The sequence below is a fragment of the Labrus mixtus genome, chromosome 8, assembly GCF_963584025.1.
Source record: "Labrus mixtus chromosome 8, fLabMix1.1, whole genome shotgun sequence".
Lineage (NCBI taxonomy): Eukaryota > Metazoa > Chordata > Actinopteri > Labriformes > Labridae > Labrus > Labrus mixtus.
The window spans coordinates 29,663,855-29,676,640 of record NC_083619.1 but is presented as its reverse complement, the minus strand read 5'-3'; the positions used below and the strand labels follow the sequence as shown (position 1 = coordinate 29,676,640).

At 44.2% G+C, this 12,786-nt stretch overlaps 1 protein-coding gene across 19 annotated transcripts in view; it reads right to left on the bottom strand.

Annotated features, from left to right (window-relative positions):
- The window catches only part of LOC132978393 (disks large homolog 1-like), a 93,679-nt gene that overhangs the window by 29,365 nt on the left and 51,528 nt on the right, over positions 1 to 12,786 (bottom strand). For 9 of the 19 annotated variants that reach the window (XM_061043566.1, XM_061043568.1, XM_061043574.1 and 6 more), the window contains one exon: positions 12,152 to 12,286. The exons of 9 other annotated variants lie outside the window; for them this stretch is intronic. In XM_061043566.1, coding sequence (XP_060899549.1) covers positions 12,152 to 12,286 — 135 coding nt within the window. Of the gene's footprint in view, positions 1 to 2,222; positions 2,673 to 12,151; positions 12,287 to 12,786 lie in introns of those variants that run through there. One more of the 19 variants, XM_061043586.1, reaches the window with a different exon arrangement.

The following is a 12,786-nucleotide window of genomic DNA, read 5'->3' as shown; positions in this document are numbered from 1 at the left end:
GGAGAACTACAAGATCACATGAGAACTACAAGATCACATGAGAACTACAAGATTGCGGGAGAACTACAAGATTGCGGGAGAACTACAAGATCACACAGGAGAACTACAAGATCACACAGGAGAACTACAAGATCACAAGAGAACTACAAGATCACACAGGAGAACTACAAGATCACACAGGAGAACTACAAGATCACAGGAGAACTACAAGATCACAGGAGAACTACAAGATCACAAGAGAACTACAAGATCACACAGGAGAACTACAAGATCACACAGGAGAACTACAAGATCACAGGAGAACTACAAGATCACAGGAGAACTACAAGATCACAGGAGAACTACAAGATCAAAGGAGAACTACAAGATCACAGGAGAACTACAAGATCAAAGGAGAACTACAACATCTCGGGAGAACTACACCTCCCACCAGGAGAGATTAATCCACTGTTTTCCGGCAGAGAACCATGAAAAATCTTAATTAAATTTTGTAGAATTTTTTTTGCAACCAAGACGTGCAGAAGTTTGATATTTGACAGCTGCAGAATGAGCATTGTGACGTGAATAACCATCGATAACAGACACATCCAGTTAGTTTTTAAGTGATGCTGACAGCAGCTCAAAACATGAAAGAAAATGCAGAGATATAAAGTTTGGAGCCGGCTGTGATGTAAAGATGAAAACGTGTTGTGATGTTTGGACGCAGATTTAAACGCGACAGCAGACTGATGACGATGATGTTGTTGTTTACAGATGAAGGGACAGATGTCATGACAACAACCTGTTATTGATTCTCTATAAACTGACACTTCAGTAACTCAATCTGACTCTGACAGCGGATCACACACACACACACACACACACACACACACACACACACACACACACACACACACACACACACACACACACACACACACACACACACACACACACACACACACACACACACACACACACACACACACACACACACACACACTCCATGAAAACAGGTTTTAATCCACTCCTCCACTTACAGAGCTACTCAAAAAACAAAACAGAACAAGAGTTTGGTTTCATGACAGCAGCGAGTTATCAACAAACATGGTGTGGAAAAAAGTATTAGAACCAAACAAAATATTTTTTAACAACAGCCAACGTCCTGAAAGTCCAAAACCACAAGAACCAAGACAGAACACCACTCCATTCTTTCCAAAAACAACACAGCAAAACTTTTTTCTAATTCTTATTTTCAAAGAACCTTAAAGGTCACATATTATAAAATCCTCTTCTCCATGTTCCTCTAACATGTGTCTCTAATCTGTCTTCAAACCCCCCAATGATGAGAAAAGTCCATCCTCTCCATCTTTTGCCTGCTCCACTTTTCAGAAAATGTGTGCTCAAACAGGCCGTTTGGAGATGTTCCCTTCATGACATCACAAAGGGCAGTAGCCCCTCCCCCAGTTGGGTGACACTCCCACAGCTAGGTGTTTGTTCTGCCCTCTGAGTCTGCCTTCTCACCGTAAACAATAGGACATGGAGCGAGAAAGACAGAGTACACCCGAGCCCTTTCAGAGAGGGGGGCGTGGTCAGACACAGCTCATTTACATATTTAAAGGTACAGACACAGAAACAACCTGTTCTGAGCAGGGCTGAAATAGAGGGGTTTATTTACGACTCTCCACAACTGAAGGAAAATCGACATCAAACAAGAGGGAATGTTTACGTTCAACACCGATAGAAGCACCAACAGTTCCTCGGTACCCGTCCCGATGTAGACTCTGAGTCGAGCCTCACCTGTGACCTCAAAATAAAAGCACCACACTTCAGTTTCTCTACCTTCAAAATAAAAGAACCACACATCAGTTTGTCCACCTTCAAAATAAAAGCACCACACTTCAGTTTGTCCACCTTCAAAATAAAAGCACCACACTTCAGTTTGTCCACCTTCAAAATAAAAGAACCACGATTCAGTTTGTCCACCTTCAAAATAAAAGCACTAGATGTCATATTGTTTGTCAGGAGAAACTGAAATTCACAGAGCAGAGAATTAAATATTTAGTGGTGTGGACAGCCAGCGTGCGGTCATACGTGTATAAAAGCACCAACAGTTCCTCGGTACCCGCCCCGATGTAGACTCTGAGCCTCACCTGTGACCTCAGGTAACCTCTCTCACCACCAAAGAACAACACACAAGACTCTCTAACCTCAAACTGAACAAGTCGTGGATATTTTAGTACCTTACAGAAAGAGAAGGGGACCCAGGGTATCTCCGGGCGGACCGCCATGTGGCAGTTGTAGCCCACTTTGGCGGTACTCTTTGTCGGGCTTTTCTTCACGCTGTCCCGCAGGTTCAGAAAACGACTGCGGGCTCTGAAGGAGGCGGGCACGGTGCAGGAGGTGAACGTGGACAGAGACGCGTGGACCTGTGGATGATTCAGCTGCTGCTGCTGCTGCTGTCGGTGGAGCTCGATGGCGTGCTGCCTCTGGAGCGGGTGCAGGTGGGCGAGGGACTCCTGGAGGTTGACCTGCGGGAGCTTCTTCTCGGCTCCGTTCATGGCCTTGGAGTTGAACTCCTGCCAGGGGTAATGTGTGGTCATCTTCCTGATGATCGTCGGAGGAAAAGATAAATTATGGATGGATTCTTCAGATGTGGAGCGGCTCGTTCAGTCTCTGCGAGGCGTCCGCTACATTTCCAAACTCAATCTTGTTACTCAGGCTCCGTCGGCGCCGCATAGTCACACTCCCTCTGTTCTCTCCCGGTTCCCCCCCCCCGCTTGGTTGCTCTTTCTCTGTGACACCCTCCCTCTTGTCTTCTCCCATTCTCCTGCCAATTTATCGGCTTCAGCGAGCGTGGCACATGTCACGAGGGGGGGCGGGGGCGGCTCCACTCTCTGCATGAATAATCGATGTCGCCCCCGGATTCAGACACAGCGATGTGCATGTCAGCGTCGAGGGGGGGATGAGACGAGGACTCCTGGTTAGCGGCTGCAGCTCTCCTTTCTCTTTAAGCTTCTGCTGGAGATAAAAAGCTGACTGACGTACGACACCGTAAACATTCAAATTGAAGGTTAATCCCTAATCCCAAATAAACGCCAGTCTTAATTAAACACTGGCACGAGCAGTTTTTACAGCTCGTCTCTGCTTCAAATTTTCAGTTTGAAAAGTTTTTCCATCTTTGATTTGCTCCAGACGTTAACTAAAGGTCCGTCTCGTATAGCTAAGAACGAGGAAGGAGGGCGCTCTACACGGCACTGACCCTCGCTTTTCTCACTCAGCAGAGCTCGTTAGCTTGTTGTACAGAGGGGAGACGAAGTTGAAATGTCAACACTCAGAGACTTGTTTATTTAGTCTCTGAGTGTTGAGATTTGAGTCAACGGCTCGTCAAAATAAAAGCAGCATACTTCAGTTTGTCCACCTTCAAAATAAAAGCACCACGATTCAGTTTATCCACCTTCAAAATAAAAGCACCACACTTCAGTTTGTCCACCTTCAAAATAAAAGCACCAAACACCAGTTTGTCAACCTTTAAAATAAAAGCAGCACACTTCAGTTTGTCCACCTTCAAAATAAAAGCACTAGATGTCATATTGTTTGTGAGGAGAAACTGAAATTCACAGAGTAGAGAATGAAATATTTAACGGTGTGGACAGACCCTGCACAGAGGTAAACCCAGAAAGCTCGGGTACATGAAACGCTAGCAAAGTAGCTTATAACAACATGTGCCCGGGTAATGGCGTCATGAACGAGTACCTGAGTTCTCCTACCCATCCCTTGAAGGAGCATACGTTACAAAAGTCCCTTAGCAACGGTCTGGCATCGAACGGTTGCTAAGGTATGTGCAGCATGTAGACTGTCGATCAAAAACAAGAACACTGAATCCAAACAGTTTCTGTGTTTCTGTTGGGACAGATGTTTCTGTGTTTCTGTTGGGACAGATGTTGCTGTGTGGAGTTTGTAGTTTTCCAGCCTTTATGTTGAGTTAATTATGAAAGGGACGGATTATGCAACATAAAAACACGCCCTGTAAGAACCCACATACGAGGGTTGGCGTGATAACAGGGCGCCGTGCAGCTGGACTGATTCCAAAAGTAGGATTTAAAATCTAAGAGAAGTGTTTCCAGATCTTTCCCCACGCCACCGCCTGATACCAACAACCTATCAACATTTCCTCTGGATGCACGACGGCCTGGACTGTCCCTGAACACCTCATCTCAATCCATACTCACAATAGAAGACTTTAAAATGAATTGATCTGATCTTTTTTTATAGCCCGGGTTTGATTATGTTTCACCTCAACAATTACAGTTGTTATTGTTTTTTTGTGTGCAGCCAATCAGAATCGACCCGGAGTGTGCTGCGTTTAAGTGTGCGGGAGTCTTCGGAACATGATTCATGACAACAGGAACACAAACGCAGCGTTCAGACGTTAAATCGATACGACGAACTGCAGTGAACATGTCACAGTGGATAAACATCCCCAGCGTCTGTCACTGCTCCACATCCTCCACTCTGAGACACTCAGGAGCCTGCTGTACGTCTGCAGCTCCCCCTACAGGCCACACAGGGAAACACAGCTCACATCACTGTCAACAGATCCACAGGATGGAAATAAATCCAGCTACACCAACAAGGTCAGGAGTAAAACAGGGGCGCAGTTATTTCCCCTCTTTTAAAGCTCATTTTGTCCAAATGTATGCAGAAACATTTTCTCTCACCTGGGGAGGGATTCAAACCCAGAACCAGTCTGTGTTTTGTTTTTGATCCGGTCTGTCATTTACCTCAAACACAAACTAACTTTGTGTCTGCAGGATTAAAGATCACACGGCTGCAACAAAGAGGTCTGAAACAAACAAACTGTCAAACAAACAGCGACTGTCACCACAGGAAGTACGGGTATATCAAACTATTACTCAGACACTCAAATATCCTGCTTATATTAGAGACACTAAACTCACCATCGACACTCAAATATCCAACTATTACTTCAGACACTAAACTCATCAAACACTTATATTACAGACACTGAACTCACCACAGACACTCAAATATCCTTCATAAAGTACAGACACTAAACTCACCACAGAAACTCAAATATCCTCCTTACAATGCAGACACTGAACTCACCACAGACACTCAAATATCCCACTTTTATAACTAAACCTAAACTCACCACAGACATAAACCCTCAGATATCTCGATGACCCTGATATATAAAGTTTTCAAAACATTAACGATCCAAAAGGCAACAAAAAGCAGGAACGTGTAGACGCTAAGGAGTAAAGCGGCCTTGAAGGATTTGAAGACGAGAGGAAACACTAAAGCAGGTGATGAAGCTCAACAGGTAAACACCAAAGTGGAGTTTGGTACTAAAAAAGAGAGAATAAAAAGATGTTTTCCCAGAACAGCTGAAGCCTCACATCGACTAACGAGTTAGTTTTAAGTCTAATTATAACTATCAGAAGCAGGTTAGGAAGGAAGCCGTTAATTATCAGAAAGAGGACGACTACCTCCTCTGTTTCAAAGTGTCTGATTCTCTTTTTAAAATAGAAGAACAGAGGAATGCATGTGTGTGTGTGTGTGTGTGTGTGTGTGTGTGTGTGTGTGTGTGTGTGTGTGTGTGTGTGTGTGTGTGTGTGTGTGTGAGGCAGCGGGGTAGTGCTGCGTGTCAGGAGCCTGGAGGTTGCTAGGCAACGCCAGGGAAGGCATGTGCTACTGCAGGGGTTCCTCACATCTGCCCAGAACATGATGCTGCTGCTTATGCAGGTAAAACTGTGTGTGTGTGTGTGTGTGTGTGTCCCTGAAACATTTAACGACGCACAAACCCATCTTATGTTTAGAGTAACGACCTGCAGCCGCTGCAGCCTCGTCGACCAATCACAGCCGTGCTCATGTTTACGACGTGTCTCTGTTTATCTGATGGAAACATTAAATCGCTGTAAAAACAGGCTGAGGGCGTTATTTAGATCTGCGCCGAGGAGTCGAGACCAGATGTGAAGGTTTCTGCACGGTTCCTGATCCAGCACATGACGCAGCAGCAGCAGCAGCAGCAGCAGCTCTCCTGTTGCAACTTTTCCACATCTGCCTCGTCCAGCAGCGGCACATCCACATATACACAAACACACACGCTCACACGGCGGGCTGCACGATCATCGTATGTTTACACACGCTGCCTCCTCACCTTTAGGATTTATATTCTCATGGCTGGGGGGGAGAGGAGGGGGGGAGGTGTGACCTACCAGGAGGCGCCGGTGGAGCCGCTTGGTTCTCCTTAGGGTGCCCATGATGCGGCGGCCCATCTTTTTGGCGTACCACACGGAGTTCAGCATGCCGCTTGTTGCTGCTGCTGCTGCTGCTGTGAAGGTGGAGGTGGTGCGTCCCCTCCTCTGCGCCTCCTCTCCTCTCGAGCCTGCTGCAGGCTGCGCGGCGGCGGAGGTGGTGCTGGCTGGAGTGCAGAGCAGACGATGGGAGGGGGGCTTCACTCCACCTCGTGTCCCCCCCTCCGCCGCCGCCTCCTCCTCCTCCTCCTCGCAGACACAAACAGGGAGGCTGCAGAGGAGGTGAGACGCTCCGAGGTCGTCCTCCTCCACTCCTCAGTATCCTCAGATAGCCGGTTGGCCGTCAGACGCTAAACTTCACCAGAAAAAAAAAAAAAGGAGAGAGAGAGGATCCTCCAGGGGGGTGGGGTGGGGGGGGGGTGGGGGGGTTAACCTGCCGGGGTGAGAGAGCATCACTTAGCAGGCGGAGAGCGAGCAGCGGGTCGACCAGCCTCCGTCTGTGTGAGGCAGACAGCAACAACAGACTGCAGGGCTGACGAGAGGACGAGAGGCGGCTGTGTGTGTGTCTGACAGAGTGTGTGTGTGTGTTTAAAGAGAGCGCAGGCAAGGAAGAAATTAGTCCTCTGATCTCTCTCCTCTCTGCAGTCTGGAAATCTCACGCAGATCCTTCCTCCTCCTCCTTCTTCTGGGTTCTCAGTCCGCCGGGTTTATTCCGGCTGACCTCTGTCCTACTTCAGTCCTCAGATTTTGAGTCCCTCTCCAAACATGAGTCAGTGGGGGAAAACTCACACCTGAAAAATGCTGACTTATCACTCGGTGACGGACAGCAGGGTGAGAGGGGATGTCGGGGATCGACTGACAGCTGGTTCAATATAGTGAGGGAGTTCATCTAGACCCTTACTGTTTGTAAAGGCAGCTCTGTTACTCCGTCTAAATCGGCTCAAGGTGAAAAATCTGTCTGTATTCTTATGGATTCAGAGAGACGGACAACTAAGGGTTGTCACAAAACGAGAATGTTGATACCTCTTTGGACACCAGAGAAACAAAAAATTTAAGTCCTAGGCACCCAGTATTTGTAACTTCTTGTTTTTAATTACCAAAAGATGCAGGGAAACTTCTGAACACATATGTTGCCAATGTACTTGAACAGTTCAGTCAGTGTTCTCCCTCTCTCTCTCTCAACAGCCTTTACTTTAAAAAGACCTGGCGTATCAGAAGTTTTTTAATATTCTAACTTTTTGTTGTTTTCAGTAGTGGTATAACAATGTGATCTCATAAGGTCCTCCAAGAAAAAACAAAGTGCGGTCAGGAAAGTGAAGGGCAACTATGCATTGCCAAAAGCAAAAATGACTTGAGGCTACGGCTTCTCATTACCGAACATTAACTTCTCATTTGGTGTGCCACAAGGCTCTGTCCTGGGGCCAATACCTTTTGACATTTATGTTTGTAACGTGGTGACAAACGTGTGAGAAGGTGTTGATGTTCATCGCTATGCAGATGACACCTGAATCTATAGAGATGTTAATCCTAAACACCTTTACTGCTGATGTTCATCGCTATGCAGATGACACCTGAATCTATAGAGATGTTAATCCTAAACACCTTTACTGCTGATGTTCATCACTATGCAGATGACACCTGAATCTATAGAGATGTTAATCCTAAACACCTTTACTGTTGATGTTCATCACTATGCAGATGACACCTGAATCTATATAGATGTTAAACCCTAAACACCTTTACTGTTGATGTTCATTACTATGCAGATGACACCTGAATCTATATAGATGTTAAACCCTAAACACCTTTACTGTTGATGTTCATCACTATGCAGATGACACCTGAATCTATATAGATGTTAAACCCTAAACACCTTTACTGTTGATGTTCATTACTATGCAGATGACACCTGAATCTATAGAGATGTTAATCCTAAACACCTTTACTGTTGATGTTCATCACTATGCAGATGACACCTGAATCTATATAGATGTTAAACCCTAAACACCTTTACTGTTGATGTTCATTACTATGCAGATGACACCTGAATCTATATAGATGTTAAACCCTAAACACCTTTACTGTTGATGTTCATCACTATGCAGATGACACCTGAATCTATATAGATGTTAAACCCTAAACACCTTTACTGTTGATGTTCATCACTATGCAGATGACACCTGAATCTATATAGATGTTAAACCCTAAACACCTTTACTGTTGATGTTCATCACTATGCAGATGACACCTGAATCTATATAGATGTTAAACCCTAAACACCTTTACTGTTGATGTTCATCGCTATGCAGATGACACCTGAATCTATATAGATGTGCAACCCTAAACACCTTTACTGTTGATGTTCATCACTATGCAGATGACACCTGAATCTATATAGATGTGCAACCCTAAACACCTTTACTGTTGATGTTCATCACTATGCAGATGACACCTGAATCTATATAGATGTTAATCCTAGACCTACACTGCTTTAAAAACTGAATTTCTGACATCTATTGATGAACTGTAGGGTCCTAAACCTACAGCAAGGCGTTGATGTTTATCTCTTTGCAGATGACATCAAACTCTTCCCCAGCTCTTGCAGCTACATGTCAGATGTGTCCTTGGGCAAGACCCTTAACCCCAAGTTCCTCCCCCAGCTTTGTCGGCGGCATGTGAATGGATGAGTTAATACTGATGGACTCTTTACTCAGCAGCCTCTACCATCAGGGTGTAAATGTGTAGGTGTGACCTGCAGTGTTAAAGCGCTTTGAGGAGTCAGTAGACTAGAAAAGCGCCATACAAGCTCATGTCCATTTACCATTACTTTAAAAAACCAAATCTGACACCAAGTAATGCACACACTTCAAACCAATCAGGATGCATTCATCGGTCCCAAACAAACAATAAACAGTGCATAAAGCTTAACACTAGTGAATAAATAGAAGGTCTATGCAACAGATATCAGACAATTTATAGTTTTCAACTGACACAAATAACAGGCAAGCTTCTGCACATTTTCTTAGTTGCACAAACATTTTGGGAAGGTTTTAGTATTGAAAATTGCCAATGTTTTTGTGCAATTATGACAGCCTGCAATTTGTCGCAGTTTTTCAGTTTCAGTATTTAACAGCGATTATAATATTTATTTTTATTTTTATTTTTATGAAAGAGTACCTAAGTGTTGAACATGAACAAGCTAACACACAACCCTATCTTCTTATATTGCAGTTCAAAAAACAAGAAAGAGAAGCACAAGTGTTTACTTGGGGATTAAATCTGATTTAAAAACGGGTCCTGGGTTCTTTTCACAGCAGAAACAAACTTGAGACAGAATTATCTGTCAAGCTTTGAGGAATTTTGATGTCTTTGTGTGTATAAGATACAGAAATGTGAGGGTATAAACCTTCTTAAAAATACAAATACAAATAACAGGATATAAGATGAGGGTTTTCTCACCCAAAGGGAAATACTTGATTCTCAGACTCAGGATTTCTCGTTTGAGAAAATGATTTCAGTGTTGTCTCATCAGTCTGAAAACTGTTCAAAAGATGACATTCTGCTCTTCATAAGTTTTCCTGATGTTACAAACTTCCTCTGCCTGGAAATGCACCGCTGAAATTTCATGATTTCCCTGAAATTCCAGGACTGACTGGAAGCTATAAATAGAGCTGGCCTGTGTTCCCAGCATCCTTTGCTGCAGCTGGGAATGAAGTGTAGCAGAGATGAGACGATGGAGAGGAAGCATTAGTGACAAGTCATTTCATGGCCTCTGAGTCCTTTTGTCCTGGTGATAAATATACACCAGAGCTGCTGTAAATCTTATTGGAGGCCGGCTGTTTTGCATTTTACAATCAGACCCTGTTACAGAAAGCCTCACTAAATCTGCCCTTGTCCTTCTCCACAGGTTCAACCCCCTCCTCCTCCACCACCACCTCCTCCATTTTCCTGCCGTCAGGATTTTCTTTGTCGGCATTCATCTCCTGTGTTGCCATGGTGCTGCTGAGGAGAGCAAGCGAGAGGCCGAGGAAGAGAGATGAAGAAATGAAAGGAATGATTAAAAAAAAAAGAAGGAGTGTACAGTACGTCCTCCCAGCCTTCAATGTCTTTGTGGGATGTGACGATTCATTCACTGCGTTATCGCGGCGGAGGTGTTGGCGATAAGTGCTGGCTGACGTCAGAGGACGGGGACGTGTGGCTGTAGCAGATCAAACGGGAGGAAACAATGAGGGGGTAGGATGTGGAGAGTTCTCCACCAATCAGTGTCACTGTGAACAGAATACTCACAGCCATGCAGAGCAGGTGATGGTACAGGTGAACTGAAGGTGTGACGGTCCAGTTCTGGGATCAAAGAGTCGGATGTGACAACTACCAATTAAACCAGTCAGACTTTTAATGTGATCAATGCATAAATACTTCAGCCTGGGGACCCATTGGCTATCATCTGACCATATATGCCTCTGGGAACAATGACTGACTTGTCCGTATCTCCATGGTCGTGAGCAAGACTTCCTTTTTCTGTATGCCTCATTGTTTACTGAAACTTAAGAAGCGACTATTTGTCATTTCTTGGTTCATTACATCCCTCAAAGGAGCGCCCATTCATCTGTTTGTGGTGGGTCTCAGTTTAACTGTGAATAGTAAGTTACACAGAGGCGTCACTCTGGATTACTTCAGCGGTATGAACCCGAAAAGAGAAACTCATTTCACAGGTCTTAAGTTTGCTAAATTAACAACATCATGATGCATATTTGTAAAAAGTCTGTCCTCAAGAGGGAGAAATGGAACGGAGGTCAAATTGATTATTTCTGATGCATTCCAGGAAGCCGGGAAATCTAAACACATTCAAGAAAGCAAATCAGCGATTAAACTTCTCATTACCAACATCAAACGTCTCATAAGGAGTGCCACAAGGCTCTGTCCCGGGCCCAATACCTTTTGACATTTATGTTTGCACAATGTTCATCGCTATGCAGATGACACCTGATTCTATATAGATGTTAATCCATAAAACCTGAGACCACTCCTTTGAAAAATGCATCTCTGACATCTATTGATTAACAGACTTCAAACTCGTCAGGATCTTTTCATATCATTCCTAAATAAAGAACTAAAAACCTCTACCTCGACCTCTAAACTCACTTTACAGCCACGGGAATGTTTTTGACTATTATGTATAACGTAGGGTCCTAGACCTGCAGGAAGGTGTTGATTTGAATCGCTATGCAGAGTTAGTTGCCTCTGATGGTATCTTTACACAGCAACTTCAACCATCAGTGTGTGAATGTGTAGGTGTGACCTGCAGTGTAAAGGTGCTTCGAGTCATCAGAAGACTAGAACAGCGCGATACAAGCTCAAGTCCATATACTGTTTACCAGACAGACAGTTTTTCCTGCATACACTGCTGATACATGACTGACTCCAAATGGAAACAACGCTTCACATACCAAAGTCAGATCCTACGTGTACAGATTCTATATTTTTATGTAGAATCTGTAAATAGAGATGAAAAGAAACACAAGCTTTCAAACTTTGGACCGAGTCCATCAACAGTAGCCTGTTCTTCATTCCTTTATGCTAGGCTAACCCCAGTTAACCACATAAGAGCTAACATCCATCTGCACAATCTCAGAGTATTTCTTTGTTGTCCTTTGATCCCAGATGAAGCCTTAAAGTCCCGATATCAAATAAAACAACCACCACCACCACAAACAGCAGCACCAACAGCACCAGCAGCACCAGCAGCGTGTTTTTAAGGTGGACTAGAGGGTTAGAGTCTCAAAATGAAGATGGAAATATTGTGAGATGTGAACAGCAGAAGAGAGGGGATAGTGAAGTTTGAGGTTACTATGACAACAGGTAGGATGGGGTGGTGGGAAGGGTTTGTTTACCTGGATTGGGGGGTAGGGGTTGGAGGAGCAGGAGGGGAGGGGGCTGTCTTCTCCGTGGGGGTAGAGGGTGGAGGACGTGGGGGAGGGGAGCTCCGGGAGGTGCTGTCCGTCATAGATGCACTCCAGAGATGCTACCTACAGAATACAGGGAGGGAAGATGGAGGCTCGCAGAGGTCAAAATACAGCAAAGGCAAAGCAGCAGAGAGAGATAATTCATCCTGAGAGACAAAGAATCAGAAAGAGGGCGAGGAAAGACACAACTACGGCAGAGGGCAAGGACTACATGAGAAAAATGTAACGATGGTCTGAGAGTTTTAAAGTTGAATCTGATAAAAACTTCAGATCCAGAGACAAATAGTATAAGAACTTTTTATTTATCTAGAGTTAATCCACTGATTGGACAGTGTTTTTTAGAGAGACATAAAAAGCTTGGTTGCAAAACATGTTTTAAAATATCGCAAAAAGACAAAAGTTTTGTGAAGAAGTATAAAATTTGACTTCAGAGTCAAACCAAGATGTAAAAGAAGACTTTGACATGACAAGAGGTTAAGTAACTAATCTGACAATTAACTTCTAAGAAAATAATAAAAGCTAAGTGGGGAAAAAATATTTATGGATGAAAAAATTCAAAATCG